The following is a 17,712-nucleotide window of genomic DNA, read 5'->3' on the forward strand; positions in this document are numbered from 1 at the left end:
CTAAGTCCCCACTCTCTCTCACACAATGTACCCCATCCAATTCCCCACACACACGCTATACCCCATCTAAGTCCCCATTCTCTCTCTCTCTTTCACTCACACACACACACACACTCTCTGCCCATCCAGCCCCCCACCTGGTCGCTCACTGTGCCCCATCCAATACCCACCGCTTCACACACATCTAACCCATCTTAGTCCCCACCGTCACTCACACATTGTACCTCATCCAATGCCCACCCGCTCACACACACACACTGTAACCCATCCAACCCCCCATCCTGTCTCACGCACATCGTACCCAATCCAAGTCCCACCCTCTCACAAACACTGTACCCCATCCAAATATCCAGCTCTCTCACAGACACTGTGACTCATCCCTATCCCGCCCCCTCTCTCTCACACTTTACCCCATCCACCTCCTCAGCCTCTGACATGCTGTACACCATCCAACTCCCCACCCTCTCAGACACACACTGTACCCCAACCACCTCCCCACCCTCTCACATATACACCCTGTACCCCATCCAACTCCCGCCCTCTCACACACACACTGTACTCCATCCACCTCCCTTCCCTCTCTCAGACACCACACCCCACCCAACTCTCCTCCTCCCCCACACACACACACATGCATCACACACTGTACCCCATTCAACTCCCCACTGTCACACACCCACTGTAACCCAGCCAACTCCCCAACTCTCTCACACAGACTGTGACCCATCCAACTCCTTGCCCCCCCCCTCACACTTTACCCCATCCACCTCACCACCCTCTCTTACTCACACTGTACCCCTTCCAACTACCCACCCTCTCACACACACATTGTACCCCATCCAACTCCCCACCCTCCAACACACTCTGGACCCCAGGCATCTCCCCACCCTCTCTCACACACAGGACCCGACCCAACTTCCCACTCTCTCTCACACTCTGTACCCCACCCACCTCCCCACCCTCTCACACACACTGTACCCCATCCAACTCCCCACCCTCACACACACTCTGTACCACATCCATCTCCCCACCCTCTCTCAACCACTGTACCCTATCCAACTCCATAACCTCCAACACACTCTTGAACCCAGGCATCTCCCCACCCTCTCTCACACACTGGACCCCACCCAACTCCCCACCATCTCTCACACACTGGACCCCACCCAACTCCCCACCCTCTCACACACAGAATGTACCCCAACCAACTTCCCAGCCTCTCTCACACAAACATTGTACCCCATCCAACTCCACACCCTCTCACTCCCACACTGTACAGCACCCAACATCTCACCCCCTAACACACTGTACCCCACCCAACTCCCCACCCTCTCTCAGACACACTGTACCCCAACTAACACTCCACCCTCTCACAAACACACACACGCAGGACCCCATGCATCTCCCAAGCCTCTCTCTGTCTCTCTCTATCTCTCTTTCACTCACTCACACTCACAGTACCACATTGAACTCCACAACCTCTCACAGGCTCTACCCCATCAGACTCCCCACATTCTCGCACACTGTACCCCATCCCGTTGCGCACCCTCTCACACACACTCTGTACGCCATCAAAATCCCCACCCTCACACACACGCACTGTACCCCTTCCAACCCCCCTCCCTCTCATACACACTGTACCCCATCCAATTCCCCACCCCCATACACATGAACTTTACCCCATCCAACTCTCCTCCCTCCTTCTCACACACATTGTACACCATCCAAATCCCCACCCTCACACAAAGTCACTGTACCCCTTCCAACCCCCCTCCCTCTCACACACACTGTACCCCATCCAATTCCCCACCCCCATACACATGAACTTTACCCCATCCAACTCTCCTCCCTCTCTCTCACACACAATGTACCCCATCCAACTCCCCACCTTCTCACACATACACTCTACCCCATCCAACTCCCCATTCTCTCTCACACACACTGTACCACATCCAACTTCCCATCCTCTCTCACACACACTGTACCCCATCCAACTCCCCACCCTCTCACACACACTGTACCCCTTTCAACTCCCCATCCTCTCGCACACACTACCCCATCCAACTTCCCATCCTGTCTCACGCACACTGTACCCCATCCAACTCCCCATCCTCTCCCACACACACTGGACTCCATCCAACTCTCCACCCTCTCACACACACTATATCCCATCCAACTCCCCACCCTCTCACGCACACTGTACCCCATCCTCTCTCACATACACTGTACCCCATGCAACTCCCCACCCTCTCACACACACTATACCCCATCCAACTCCCCACCCTCTCACACACACTATACCCCTTCCAACACCCCACCCTCCCACACACACTGTACCCCTTCCAACTCCCCACCCTCTCACACACACTACCCCATCCAACTTCCCATCCTGTCTCACACACACTGTACCCCATCCAACCCTCCACCCTCTGACACACACAATGTACCCCATCATCTCTCAGACACACTGTACCCCATCGAAGTCCCTACCCTCTAAATAACACACTGTTCCACATCAAACTCCCCACCCACTCTATCACACACTGCACCCCTTTCAACTCCCCACCCGTCTCATACACACTGTACCCCATCCAACTCCCCTCATTTCACACACACTGAACCCCATCCAACACCCCGCCCACTCTCAGAGACTGCACCCCATCCAACTTCCCTCTCACCCTCACACACACACTGTACCCTTTCCAACTCCCCACTCTCTCACACACACACTGTACCCCATCCAACTCCCCACCCTCTCACACACACATTGTACCCCAACAACCTCCCCACCCTTACACACACATACACACACACACACACACACACACACTGTACCCCATCCAATTCCCCACCTCTCCCACACACTGTACCCCATCCAATTCCCCACCTCTCCCACACACTGTACCCCATCCAATTCCCCACCTCTCCCACACACTGTACCCCATCCAACTCCCAACCTTCTCACACACACTTTACCCCACCGAACTCCCAAACCACTGGCACACAAACTGTACTCCATCCATCTCCCCACCCATTGTCTCACACACTGTACCCCATCCCTACCGTCACACATACACTGTACCCCATCCAATTCCTACTCTCTCACACACACTGAACTTCATCCAACTCCCCACCCTCTCTCAGACACTGGACTCTATCCAATGCCCCACCCTCTCTCACATGCACACTGGACCCATCCAACCCCACACTCAGTCTCACACTCACTGTACCCCATCCAACTCCCACCCTCTCTCACACACTGTACCACAACCAAATAAGCAGCACTCTCACACACACTGTGACTTATCCAACTCCCCGCCCCCTCTCTCTCACACTTTGCCCCGTCCATCTCCTCAGCCTCTGACACACTGTACACCATCCAACTCTCCACCGTCACTCTCACACCCTGTACCCCATCCAACTCCCCACACACACACTGTACCCCATCTAAGGCCCCACCCTCTCTCTCTCTCACACACACACACACACACACACACACACTCTCTCTGCCCATCCAGCCCCCCACCTGGTCGCTCACTGTGCCCCATCCAATACCCACCATCTCACACACATCTAACCCATCTTAGTCCCCACCATTACTCATACATTGTACCTCATCCAACGCCCGCCCGCTTACACACACACACTGTACCCCATCCAACCCCCCATCCTGTCTCACACACATTGTACCCCATCCAACTCCCGCCCTCTCACACACACACTGTACCCCATCCACCTCCCTGCCCTCTCTCAGACACCGCACCCCACCCAACTCTCCTCCTCCCACACACACACACACACACACACACCACACACTGTACCCCATTCAACTCCCCACTGTCACACACCCACTGTAACCCAGCCAAATCCCCAGCTCTCTCACACAGACTGTGACCCATCCAACTCTTTGCCCCCCACCTCACACTTTACCCCATCCACCTCCCCACCCTCTCTTACTCACACTGTACCCCTTCCAACTCCCCACCCTCTAACACACACATTGAACTCCATCCAACTCCCCACCCTCACACACACACTGTACCACATCTAAGTGCCCACCCTCTCTCACACACTGGATCCGACCCAACTCCCCACCCTCTCACACACACTGTGCCCCATCCAACTGCCCACCCTCACACACACTCTGTACCACATCCATCTCCCCACCCTCTCTCACACACTGTACCGTATCCAACTCCATAACCTCCAACACACTCTTGAACCCAGGCATCTCCCCATCCTCTCTCACACACTGGACCCCACCCATCTCCCCACCCTCACACACTGGACCCCACCCAACTCCTCACCCTCTCTCACACACTACCTCATCCAACTCCCCACCCTCTCACACACAGAATGTACCCCAACCAACTTCCCAGCCTCTCTCACACAAACATTGTACCCCATCCAACTCCACACCCTCTCACTCCCACACTGTGCAGCACCCAACATTCCACCCCCTAACACACTGTACCCCACCCAACTCCCCACCCTCTCTCAAACACACTGTACCCCATCCAACACCCCACCCTCTCACAAACACACACACACTGGACCCCATGAATCTCCCAAGCCTCTCTCTCTTTCTTTCACTTACACTCACACTCACAGTACCACATTGAACTCCACCACCTCTCACAGGCTCTACCCCATCAGACTCCCCACATTCTCACACACTGTACCTCATCCCATTGCGCACCCTTTCATACACACTCTGTACGCCATCCAAATCCGCATCCTGTTACACACACACTGTGTCCCATTCGAACTCCCATCCCTCTCACACACATTGTACACCATCCAAATCCCCACCCTCACACACATGCACTGCACCCCTTCCAACCCCCCTCCCTCTCACACACACTGTACCCCATCCAATTCCCCACCCTCACACACATGAACTCTACCCCATCCAACCCTCCTCCCTCTCACACATACTGTGCCCCATCCAACTGCCCACCCTCTCTCTCACACACAATGTACCCCATCCAACTCCCCACTTTCTCACAAACACACTCTACCCCATCCAACTCCCCATTCTCTATCACACACAATGTGCCCTATCCAACTCCCCACCTTCTCACACCACACACTCTACCCCATCCAACTCCCCATTCTCTCTCACACACACTGCACCCCATCCAACTCCCCATCCTCTCCCACAAACACAGTACTCCATCCGACTCTCCACCCTCTCACACACACTGTACCCCGTCCTCTCTCACTCACACTGTACCCCATGCAACTCCCCACCCTCTCACACACACTATACCCCTTCCAACTCCTCACCCTCTCACACTACCCCATCCAACTTCCCATCCTGTCTCACACACACTGTATCCCTTCCAACCCTCCACCCTCTGACACACACAATGTACCCCATCCTCTCTCAGACACTGCACCCCATCCAACTCCCCATCCTCTCCCACAAACACAGTACCCCATCCGACTCACCACCCTCTCACACACACTGTACCCCGTCCTCTCTCACACATACTGTACCCCATGCAACTCCCCACCCTCTCACACACACTATACCCCATCCAACTCCCCACCCTCTCACACACACTGTACCCCTTCCAACTCCCCACCCTCTCACACTACCCCATCCAACTTCCCATCCTGTCTCACACACACTGTATCCCTTCCAACCCTCCACCCACTGACCCACACAATGTACCCCATCCTCTCTCACACACACTGTACCCCATCTAAGTCCCTACCCTCTCAAAAACACACTGTTACACATCAAACTCCCCACCCATTCTATCATCACTGCAGCTCTTTCAACTCCCCACCCGTCTCATACACACTGAACCCAATCCAACTCCCCACCCTCTCACACACACATTGTACCCCATCCAACTCCCCACCCTCACACACACACTGTACCACATCTAAGTCCCCACCCTCTCTCTCACACTGTACCCCATCCAACTCCCCACCCTCTCACACACACACTGTACCCCAACAACCTCCCCACCCTTACACACACGCACACACACACACACTGTACCCCATCCAATTCCCCACCTCTCCCACACACTGTGCCCCATCCATCTCCCCACCCTCTCACACACACTGTACCCCATCGAACTCCGAAGCCACTGTCACATACTCTGTACTCTATCCATCTCCGCACCGACTGTCTCACACACTGTACCCCATCCTTACAGTCACACACACAAGGTACCCCATCCAACTCCTACTCTCTTGCACGCACAAACTGTACCTCATCCAACTCTGCCCCCCTCACATACACAAACTGTACGCCATCCAACTCCCACACTCTCATATGCACTGAACCTCATCCAACTCCCCACCCTCAGACACCACACCCCACCCAACTCTCCTCCTCCCACACACACACACGCTTCACACACTGTACCCCATTCAACTCCCCACTGTCACACACCCACTGTAACCCAGCCAACTCCCTAGCTCTCTCACACACTGGACCCGACCCAACTCCCCACCCTCTCTCACACTCTGTACCCCACCCAACTCCCCACCCTCTCTCACACACTGTACCCCAGGCATCTCCCCACCCTCTCTCACACACTGTACCCTACCCAACTCCATAACCTCCAACACACTCTTGAACCCAGGCATCTCCCCACCCTCTCTCACTCACTGGACCCCACCCATCTCCCCACCCTCTCTCACACACTGGACCCCACCCAACTCCTCACCCTCTCTCACACACTACCTCATCCAACTCCCCACCCTCTCACACACAGAATGTACCCCAACCAACTTCCCAGCCTCTCTCACACACACATTGTACCCCATCCAACTCCACACCCTCTCATTCCCACACTGTGCAGCACCCAACATCCCACCCCCTAACACACTGTACCCCACCCAACTCCCCACCCTCTCTCAAACACACTGTACCCCATCCAACACCCCACCCGCTCACAAAGACACACACGCTGGACCCCATGCATCTCCCAAGCCTCTCTCTCTCTCTCTTTCTTTCACTCACACTCACAGTACCACATTGAACTCCACCACCTCTCACAGGCTCTACCCCATCAGACTCCCCACATTCTCACACACTGTACCTCATCCCATTGCGCACCCTCTCACACACACACTGTACCCCATCCAACACCCCACCCTCTCACAAACACACACACGCTGGACCCCATGCATCTCCCAAGCCCCTCTCTCTCTCTCTCTCTCTTTCACTCACACTCACACTCACAGTACCACATTGAACTCCACAACCTCTCACAGGCTCTCCCCCATCAGACTCCCCACCCTCTCACACACACACTGTACCCGATCCAACTCCCCACCCTCACACATACACTGTACCACATCCATCTCCCCACCCACTGTCTCACACACTGTACCCCATCCAATTCCTCACCTTTCACACACTGCACCCTATCCAACTCCCAAGCCACTGTCTCACACACTGTACCCCATCCTACACCCCACCCTCTCACAAACACACACATGCTGGACCCCATGCATCTCCCAAGCCTCTCTCTGTCTCTCTTTCTTTCATTCACACTCACAGTACCACATTGAACTCCACCACCTCTCACAGGCTCTAACCCATCAGACTCCCCACCTTCTCACACACTGTACCTCATCCCATTGCGCACCCTCTCACACACACTCTGTACGCCATCCAAATCCGCACCCTCTTACACACACACTGTGTCCCATTCGAGCTCCCATCCCTCTCACACATATTGTACACCATCCAAATCCCCACCTTCACACACATGCACTGTACCCCTTCCAACCCCCCTCCCTCTCAAACACACTGTACCCCATCCAATTCCCCACCCTCACACACATGAACTCTACCCCATCCAACTCCCCATTCTCTCTCTCACACAATGTACCCCATCCAACTCCCCACCTTCTCACACACACACTCTACCCCATCCAACTCCCCATTCTCTCTCACACACACTGCACCCCAGCCAACTCCCCATCCTCTCCCACAAACACAGTACCCCATCCAACTCTCCACCCTCTCACACACACTGTACCCCGTCCTCTCTCACACATACTGTACCCCATGCAACTCCCCACCCTCTCACACACACTATACCCCATCCAACTCCCCACCCTCTCACACACACTGTACCCCTTCCAACTCCCCACCCTCTCACACTACCCCATCCAACTTCCCATCCTGTCTCACACACACTGTATCCCTTCCAACCCTCCACCCACTGACCCACACAATGTACCCCATCCTCTCTCACACACACTGTACCCCATCTAAGTCCCTACCCTCTCAAAAACACACTGTTACACATCATACTCCCCACCCACTCTATCATCACTGCACCCCTTTCAACTCCCCACCCGTCTCATACACCCTGTACCCCATCCAACTCCCCTCCTTCTCACACATACTGAACCCCATCCAACTCTCCACCCACTCTCAGAGACTGCACTCCATCCAACTCCCCTCTCACCCTCACACACACACTGTACCTTTCCAACTCCCCACTCTCTCACACACACACTGTACCTCATCCAACTCCCCACTCTCTCACACACACACTGTACCCCAACAACCTCCCCACCCTCACACACACACACACTGTACCCCATCCAATTCCCCACCCTCTCACACACACTGTGCCCCATCGAACTCCCAAGCCACTGTCACATACACTGTACTCTATCCATCTCCCCACCCACTGTCTCTCACACTGTACCCCATCCCTACCGTCTCACACACACATGGTACCCCATCCAACTCCTGCTCTCTTGCACACACAAACTGTACCTCATCTAACTCTGCCCCCCTCACATACATAAACTGTACCCCATCCAACTCCCACCCTCTCATACACACTTAACCTCATCCAACTCCCCACCCTCTCTCAGACACTGCACTCTATCCAATGCCCCACCCTCTCTCACATGCACACCGGACCCATCCAACCCCCCACTCAGTCTCACACTCACTACTCCATCCAAGTCCCACCCTCTCTCACACACTGTACCACAGCCAAATACCCAGCTCTCTCACACACACTGTGACTCATCCAACTCCCCACCCCCTCTCTCTCACACTTTGCCCCGTCCATCTCCTCAGCCTCTGACATACTGTACACCGTCCAACTCTCCACCCTCACACACACACACCCTGTACCCCATCCAACTCCCCACCCTCTCACACACACACCCTGTACCCCATCGAACTCCCCACATACACACACTGTACCCCATCCAACTCCCCACCCTCTCTCCCACACTGCACCCCATCCAACTCCCCTCCCTCTCATACACACTGTACCCCATCCAACTCCTCACCCTCACACGTGCGCGCACACACACACACACACACACTCTGCCCATCCAGCCCCCCACCCAGTTGCTCACACAGTGCCGCATCCAATCCCCACCCTCACACACACATCTAACCCATCTTTAGTCTGCACCATCACTCACACATTGTACCCCATCCATCTCCCTGCCCTCTCTCAGACACCACACCCCACCCAACTCTCCTCCTCCCACACACACACGCATCACACGCTGTACCCCATTCAACCCCCACTGTCACACACCCACTGTAACCCAGCCAACTCCCCAGCTCTCTCACACAGACTGTGACCCATCCAACTCCTTGCCCCCCTCCTCACACTTTACCCCATCCACCTCCCCACCCTCTCTTACTCACACTGTACCCCTTCCAACTCCCCACCCTCTCATACACACATTGTACCCCATCCAACTCCCCACCCTCACACACACTGTACCACATCTAAGTCCCCACCCTCTCTCACACACTGTACCTCATCCTACTCCCCACCCTCTCACATACACACTGTACCCCATCCACTCCCGACCCTCTCACACACACTGTACCCCATCTAAGTCCCCACCCTCACACACACACTGTACCCCATCCATCTCCCCACCCACTGTCGCACACACTGTACCCCATCCAATTCCTCACCTTTCACACCCACTGCACCCTATCCAACTCCCAAGCCACTGTCACACACTCTGTACCCCATCCATCTGCCCACCCACTGTCTCTCACACTGTACCCCATCCAACCCCCCACCTTCTCACACACAGTTTAGCCCATCCAACTCCCCAAACTCTCACAGACTGTATCCCATGCAACTTTCCCACCCTGACACACACGCTGTACCCCATCCATCTCCCCACCCACTGTCTCTCACACTGTACCCCATCCAACCCCCCACCTTCTCACACACACAGTTTAGCCCATCCAACTCCCCAAACTCACACAGACTGTACCCCATGCAACTTCCCCACCCTCTCACACACACTGTACCCCATCCAGCTCCCCACCCACTCTCTCGCACACTGTACCCCATCTAGCTCCCCACCCACTCTCTCGCGCACTGTACCCCATCTAGCTCCCCACCCACTCTCTTGCACACTGTACCCCATCCAACTCTCCACCCTCTCACAGACACGCTGTACCCCATCCAATGGCCCACCCTCTCTCACACACGTAATATGCCAACCAACTCACCGTCCTCCTACACACACTGTGGCCCATCCACCTCCCTACCCACTTTCACACGCTGCACCCCATCCAACTCTCCTCCCACACACACACACACACACACACACAGTGCCCCATCCAACTCCCCGCCCTCCCTCTCTCAGACTGTACCCTATCCAACTCCCCACCCTCACACACATTGTACATCTCCCAACTCCCCATCCTCTCACATGCTATGCACTGACTACATCCCTGACATTTTGATGTGTGTTATTTTAGCAGTTGGCTGTTCGCCCACCTGCTGCTTCGTATTCTTGTCCCTGCCCTGTGAACACAGAAGCCTAACGCATTCCCCTTGGGACATGGGTTGCAATCCCAAATGCAAGCTGGTGGAATATAAAATGGATGAATATATCTGGAATATAAAGCTTGTCTCAATTATGGTGTCGATGACTACTGTAACAACCCATCTGGTTCACTAATGTCCTTTAGGGAAGGAAATCTGTTGCCCTTACCCGGTCTGGCTTATGTGTGACTCCAGACTCACAGCAACATGGCTGACTCTTAACTGTCCTCTGAAATTACAGTTAGGGATGGATGGCAAATACTAGTGTTGTCAGGGCCACATCCCATGAAAGAATAAAAGGTAATGTTTTAGAGTGCTCTCCAGCTGAGCATTGGACTTGGCACAGAGGGAGCTGTGCATTTCCCTTAGGCTTTCTTTCATCTGCTATTAGAATCACAGATTAACAGAATCACACAGTGCAGAAGAGGCTCTTCGGCCCATTGAGTCTGCACCGACATGTGAGAAACACCTGACCTACCTACCTAATCCCATTTACAAGCACTTGGCCCAAAACCTTGAATGTTATGACGTGCCAAGTGCTCATCCAGGTACTTTTTAAAGGATGTGAGGCAACCCGCCTCCACCACCCTCCCAGGCAGCGCATTCCAGACTGTCACCGCCCTCTGGGTAAAAAAGTTTTTCCTCACATTCCCCCCTAAACCTCCTTCCCTCACCTTAAACTTATGTCCCCTCGTGACTGACCCTTCAGCCAAGGGGAACAGCTGCTCCCTATCAACCCTGTCCATGGCCCTCATAATCTTGTACACCTCGATCAGGACGCCCCTCAGTCTTCTCTGCTCCAACGAAAACAACCCAAGTCTATCCAACCTCTCTTCGTAACTTAAATGTTTCATCCCAGGCAACAGCTTGGTGAATCTACTCTGCACCCCCTCCAGTGCAATCACATCCTTCCTATAATGTGGCGACCAGAACTGCACACAGTACTCCAGCTGTGGCCTCACCAAGGTTCTATACAACTCCAACATGACCTCCCTACTTTTGTAATCTATGCTTTGATTGATAAAGGCAAGTGTCCCATATGCGTTTTTCACCATCCCACTAACATGCCCCTCTGCCTTCAGAGATCTCTGGACACACACGCCAAGGTCCCTTTGTTCCTCAGAACTTCCTAGTGTCATGCTGTTCATTGAATACTTCCTTGTCAAATTACTCCTTCCAAAGCGTATCACCTCACATTTTTCAGGGTTAAATTCCATCTGCCACTTATCTGTCCATTTGACCATCCCGACTATATTTTCCTGTAGCCCAAGACACTCAACCTCACTATTAACCACCCAGCCAATCTTTGTGTCATCCGCAAACTTACTAATCGTACCTCCCACATAGTCATCTATGTCGTTTATATAAATGACAAATAATAGACCCAGCACAGATCCCTGTGGTATGCCACTGGACACTCGCTTCCAGTCACTAAAGCATCCTTCTGTCATCACTCTGTCTCCTACAACTAAGCCAATTTTGAATCCACCTTATCAAATTACCCTGTATCCCATGTGCATTTGCCCTCTTTATAAGTCTCCCTTGTGGGACCTTGTCAAAGGCTTTGCTGAAATCCATATAAACTACATCAACTGCATGCCCTCATCTACAAACCTGGTCACGTCCTCAAAAAAATCAAATTTGTTAGGCATGATCTCCCTTTGACAAAGCCATGCTGACTATCCCTGATCAAACCTTGCCTCTCCAAGTGGAGATAGATTCTCTCCTTCAGAATTTTCTCCAATAGTTTCCCTACCACTGACGTGAGACTCACTGGTCTGTAGTTCCCTGGCTTATCTCTACAACCCTTCTTAAATAGCGGAACCACATTAAGCTGTTCTCCAGTCCTCTGGCACCTCCCCAGAGAGGAATTAAAAATTTGGGTCAGAGCCCCTGCGATCTCCCTTGCCTGGAGATTTGTCAATTTTTAAACCTGCCAACACCTCCAATACCTTGTCACTCCCTATATCAATTTGTTTAAGAACCTTGCAGTCTCTCTTCCCGAGTTCGATACCTTCATCCTCATTCTCTTGGATGAAGACGAATGTGAAGTATTCATTCAACACTCTACCAATGTCCTCTGGCTCCACCCATAGATTGCCCCCTTGGTCCCCTATGGGCCCTATTCTTTCCCTGGTTATCCTCTTTCCATTGATATACTTATAGAATATCTTGGGATTTTCCCTACTTTTACCAGCAAGAGCTTTCTCATAATCTCCTCTTTGCTCTCCTAATTGCTTTCTTAAGCTCCACCCTGCACTTTCTGTACTCCACTAATACCTCCGCTGATTTGCTTCCCTTGTACCTGCTAAAAGCCCCTCTTTTCCTTCTCATCGTAACCTGAATATTAGGGCTGTGGTATCTTCTCTACCTTTTGGCAAGTTGCTACTTATCTGTGTTTTGTAATGAATGGAGAGACTGAGACTACCTGCATTGCAGTCTGGGCGTTGAATGTATTGATGTGTCTGCCCTACTGTTTTCAGATTGTGGTTTAGAATCCCAGAGCATTAAGAAATGTTCCCTTCTCCTTGTGGAATTCATCCCTGATTCCCTTGCTAAGCTTCTAATTGGGCATGTTTTTGCAGGGAGACATTGTCCAATTGGATGTGTTGCTGGGATGAGAGACTGTGAGGGTGGATCCTATTGACTGCTGTGTCAAATTTCTTCAAGGGAATGTGTGCTCCCTGCTAATTTTGCATTGTCTAAATGACCATTTAGAGTATTGACCATACAGGGGACTGCTTGAAAATCTGACACTCTGACCTTGTCACACCATTGCAGGGTTTCCTACGAAAATGAGTTCAAGAAGGAATTTGTAACGTTTGACTTCACCCATGAATCTGGAGCTCGATTGAACTGGGCCAGACAAGGCCCACTTCCAATGCCACGTGAGTAGCTTGCACCATGTCTATGACTCAAGTAGCAAGAATCAAACAAAACTTTTCCCCACCCCATCTCCAAAGAACTCCCTTCCTAACAAGTACTGTGGGTGTACCTAAACCACATGGACTGTAGCGGCTCAAGAAGTCAGCTCACCACCATCTTCTCAAAGGCAATTAGAGATGGGCAAGAAATGCTGACCTAGCCAGCGATGCCCACATCCAGTAAATGAATAAAATAAATCTTCTGGTTTCCGATCGTTAAAGACTGAACTACAACCCAAGTTGCAAGTCAGGATCTTGCCGAAGTCCTCATGTGCTGACCTCCATAGGAATTGCCCAGCAAGCCTGAAATTCCAATCGGCAATTCCCCTGCTCCCCAGGACTTTCTGCAAATGTCTCCAACTCTGAATTAGAGTCGGAGACTTGGGAAAGTTCCACAGTACCTGGATAGTTACGCAGGAAATGTTAGACAGCTTAAAACCTAGTCTAACCCCGACACACCAGCTAGCCCCCGACCTGACTAACCAGCCCCAGAGCAGACTGCCCCTTCTGACCTGAACTGAAGACACCATGACTCACCTACACAATTTCACACCTACCCACCTGCCACCTCAACCACCTGCCACCCTACCCACCCACCACCCCACCCACCCGCCATCCTACAGATATGTCCCTGTACCCACCTGCCACTCTACCCACCTAACATCGTACCAACCTGCCCTTGAAGCCATGTTCCACCTTAACTGCCTGCCACCTCACCTACCTGCCTTCTGCCACCCTACCCACCTGCTACCTGACCCACATGTCACCCGACCCACTTTCCACCTCACCAACCTACCCACTCACTTACCCACCTACCACCTTTATTCATTCACATACCTCATTTACCCATTTACTAACATTCACACTGGGCATTTAAACTGGTAGTAAAAGGGGGCATGCCCTGTCTTCCCCTGGCCCCACTGTGATCTGATGGAGTTTTCTGACTGCCAGACTAGCTGGAAGACCGGACAAGAAATGCGGAGCTAGTTGAAGTGGCAGAAAGTTCAAGGGAGCGGCAATCCAATGATGATTGGCACTCCTCAGAAGACCTGGGCCAATATTTACAGCACAGAAACAGACCATTCAACCAGCAGGGTGTTCATGTTCCACACGAGCCTCCTTTCACCCTACTACATAGGAACAAAGGAAATAGGAGCTGCAGTAGGCCATTCAGCTTCTCGAGCCTGGTCCACTATTCAACTAGATCATGACTGATTGTCTACCTCAATGCCTTTTTCCCGCACTATCCCCAGATAGGGATATCAAGGGTGATGTCATTAGTATCTCCAAATCTATCGATTTCTGCCTTGGACATCCTCAATGACTGAGCTTCCACAGCCCTTTGGGATAGAGAATTCCAAAGATTCACCACCCTTTGAGAGAAGCAATTCCTCTTCTTCTCAGTTCTCAATGGCTTGGCCCTTATTCTGAGATTGTGTCCCCTGGTTCTGGAGCCCCCCCCAGCTAAGGGAAACATCCTTTCTGTATAAACCCTATCTGGTTCCTTAAGAATTTTGTAAGTTCCAATGAGATCATCTCTCATTCTTCAAAACTCTAGAGAATACAGGCCATGCCTCCTCAATCTCTCCTCATAAAACAGTCCCGCTCCATCCCAGGGATTAGTCTGATGAACTTTCATTGCACTCCCTCTATGGCAAGTATATCTTTCCTTAGATAAGGAGACTAAAACTCTACAGAGTACTCCAGGTTAGGTCTCACTAAGGCTCTACACAATTGCAGCAAGACATCTATACTCCTGTAGTCAAATCCTCCTGCGATAAAGGCCAACATACCATTTGCCTTCCTAATTGCTTGCTGCACCTACATGTTAGTTTACAGTTTCTCATGAACAAGGACATCCAGGTCCCTTTGGACACTTCCCAATCATCCCAAAAAAATACTCTACACCTCCGTTCCTCCTGCCAAAGTGGATAACTTCACATTTCCCACATTATAGTCCATCTGCCATGTTCTTGCCTACTCACTAAGTCTGTCCATGAACCCCATTGAAGCTTCTTTGCATCATCCTCACAACTCACCTTCCCACCTAGTTTTGTGTCATCAGCAAACTTGGAAATATTGCATTTGGTCCCCACGTTCAAATCATTGATATATATTGTGAACAGCTGGGGCCTAAGTGCTGATCCTTGACGTACCCCACTGGTCACAGCCTGCCAACGCGTGAATGACCCATTTATTCCTACTCTCTGTTTTCTGACCATTAGCCAATTCTCAATCCATACCAGTATATTATCCTTTGTCCCATGTGCTCTAATTTTATTTACTAACCTCCTGTGTGGGACCTTATCAAAAGCCTTCTGAAAATCCAAATACACCACATCCACTGGTTCCCCCTTTTGTTAGTAATATCCTTAAAAAAAACTCCAACAGGTTTGTCAAACATGATTGTCCTTTCATTAACCCATGTTTACTCTGCCCAATTCTTTTCTAAATGTCCAGTTATCACATCCTTTACAATAGATTCTAATATTTTCCCGACTATTGATATAAGGCTGACAGGTCTGTCGTTCCCTGTTTTCTCTCTCCCTCCTTTCTGAAATAGTGGGGTGACATTTGCTGCCTTCCAATCTGCAGGAACCATTCCAGAATCTAAAGAATCTCGAAAGATGATCACTAATGCATCCACTATCTCTATAACCACCTTTTTCAACACTCTGGGATGCCAATCATTGGGTCCAGGAAATTTATTAACTTTCAAGTCCCATTAATTTCTCCAGTAGTACTTTTTTTTAAACTAATACTAATTTCTTTCAGTTCCTCATTCTCATTAGTCCCGTGATTCTCTATTATTTCTGGGAGGTTATTTGTGTCTTTCACCATGAAGACAGGCACAAAGTAATTATTTAGCTTCTCTGCCAGTTCCCTATTCCCCATAAATTCTACTGTCTCAGGACATGTAATGGACCCACATTTGTCTTTGCAAACCTATGGAAGCTTTTACAGTCTATTTTTATGTTTCTTGCTAATTTACATTCATTTTCAATTCTCCCTTTATCAGTTGCTTGGTCTTCCTTTGCTAAATTCATCTAACTCTATCAGGATATACTTTGTTTCCTTTCTCCCTCTAGCTTTCCCTTAAAAGCATCTAAAAACATTTGCCTCAGCTATTCCATATGATCGCGAGTTCCACATTCTAACTGTCCTCTGAGTAAAGAAATTTTCCCCGAATTCCTTATTGCTTTTGTTAACGGCTATCTCATTTATGGTCTCTAGTTTCAGACTCTCCTGTAAATTTTCTCTAGGTCTACCCTATCAGGCCCCTTCATAATTTTAAAGACTTCCATCAGGTCACCTCTTAGTCTTCTCTTTGTAGAAAAAAAGAGCCTCGGCCTGTTCAGTCTTTCCTGATCGGTATGGCGCTTAGTTTTGATATTTTGGTATAAAAGAGGTGAAATATTTGTGACTGTTTATGATGTTGGTATAAATATTTCACAATGATGAACCAAATAGTATCTTAATGCTGTTCCCCAAGGGACTGGTGTGAAGGGAATAGTCTGACAGGGGGTTGTCATTGTTATTTTGGTATTGGGTAGATGCTAGAAGAGCATAACAAATAGGAACAGGAGTAGAGCATTTGACCCCTCGAGCCTGCTCTGCCATTCAATAAGATCATAGACGATCTGATTGTGGCCACAACTCCATTTTCCTATCTGCCCCCATGTTGATCAAAAAGCCACCACTAGTCTCTGGGGAAGAGAATTCTAAACATTAATGACCCTCTGAAAGAAGAAATTCCTCCTCATCTCCATCTTAAATGGGAGACTCCTTGGGCAGGATTTTTGGGTCGTCGGACAGGCGTAGCCAGGAAATGGGACATCGCCCACGATCAGCCCCGCAAGTGTGAAAGGCGCACTGAGAAGCTCAGCGTTGCCGGGTGGAGATGGGAGGAGGGCGAACGCTGAAGTCTGCATGGGTGCGGAGGAGCGCGCAATGAAAGCTCCCTGTAGGCAGAG

At 51.1% G+C, this 17,712-nt stretch overlaps 1 protein-coding gene across 1 annotated transcript in view; it reads left to right on the forward strand.

Moving 5' to 3' along the window:
• Positions 1–13,595: 13,595 nt before the first annotated feature.
• Positions 13,596–17,712, forward strand: part of LOC144672962 (uncharacterized) — a gene marked incomplete at its 5' end in the record, with an annotated part of 38,233 nt that continues 34,116 nt past the window's right edge. The window contains one exon of the mRNA XM_078534967.1: positions 13,596–13,702. Within this exon, the coding sequence (XP_078391093.1) occupies positions 13,596–13,702 (107 nt within the window). The remainder of the gene's footprint in view (positions 13,703–17,712) is intronic.

This window comes from Cetorhinus maximus, unplaced genomic scaffold, assembly GCF_964194155.1.
Source record: "Cetorhinus maximus unplaced genomic scaffold, sCetMax3.hap1.1 HAP1_SCAFFOLD_168, whole genome shotgun sequence".
NCBI classification, from domain to species: Eukaryota; Metazoa; Chordata; class Chondrichthyes; order Lamniformes; family Cetorhinidae; genus Cetorhinus; species Cetorhinus maximus.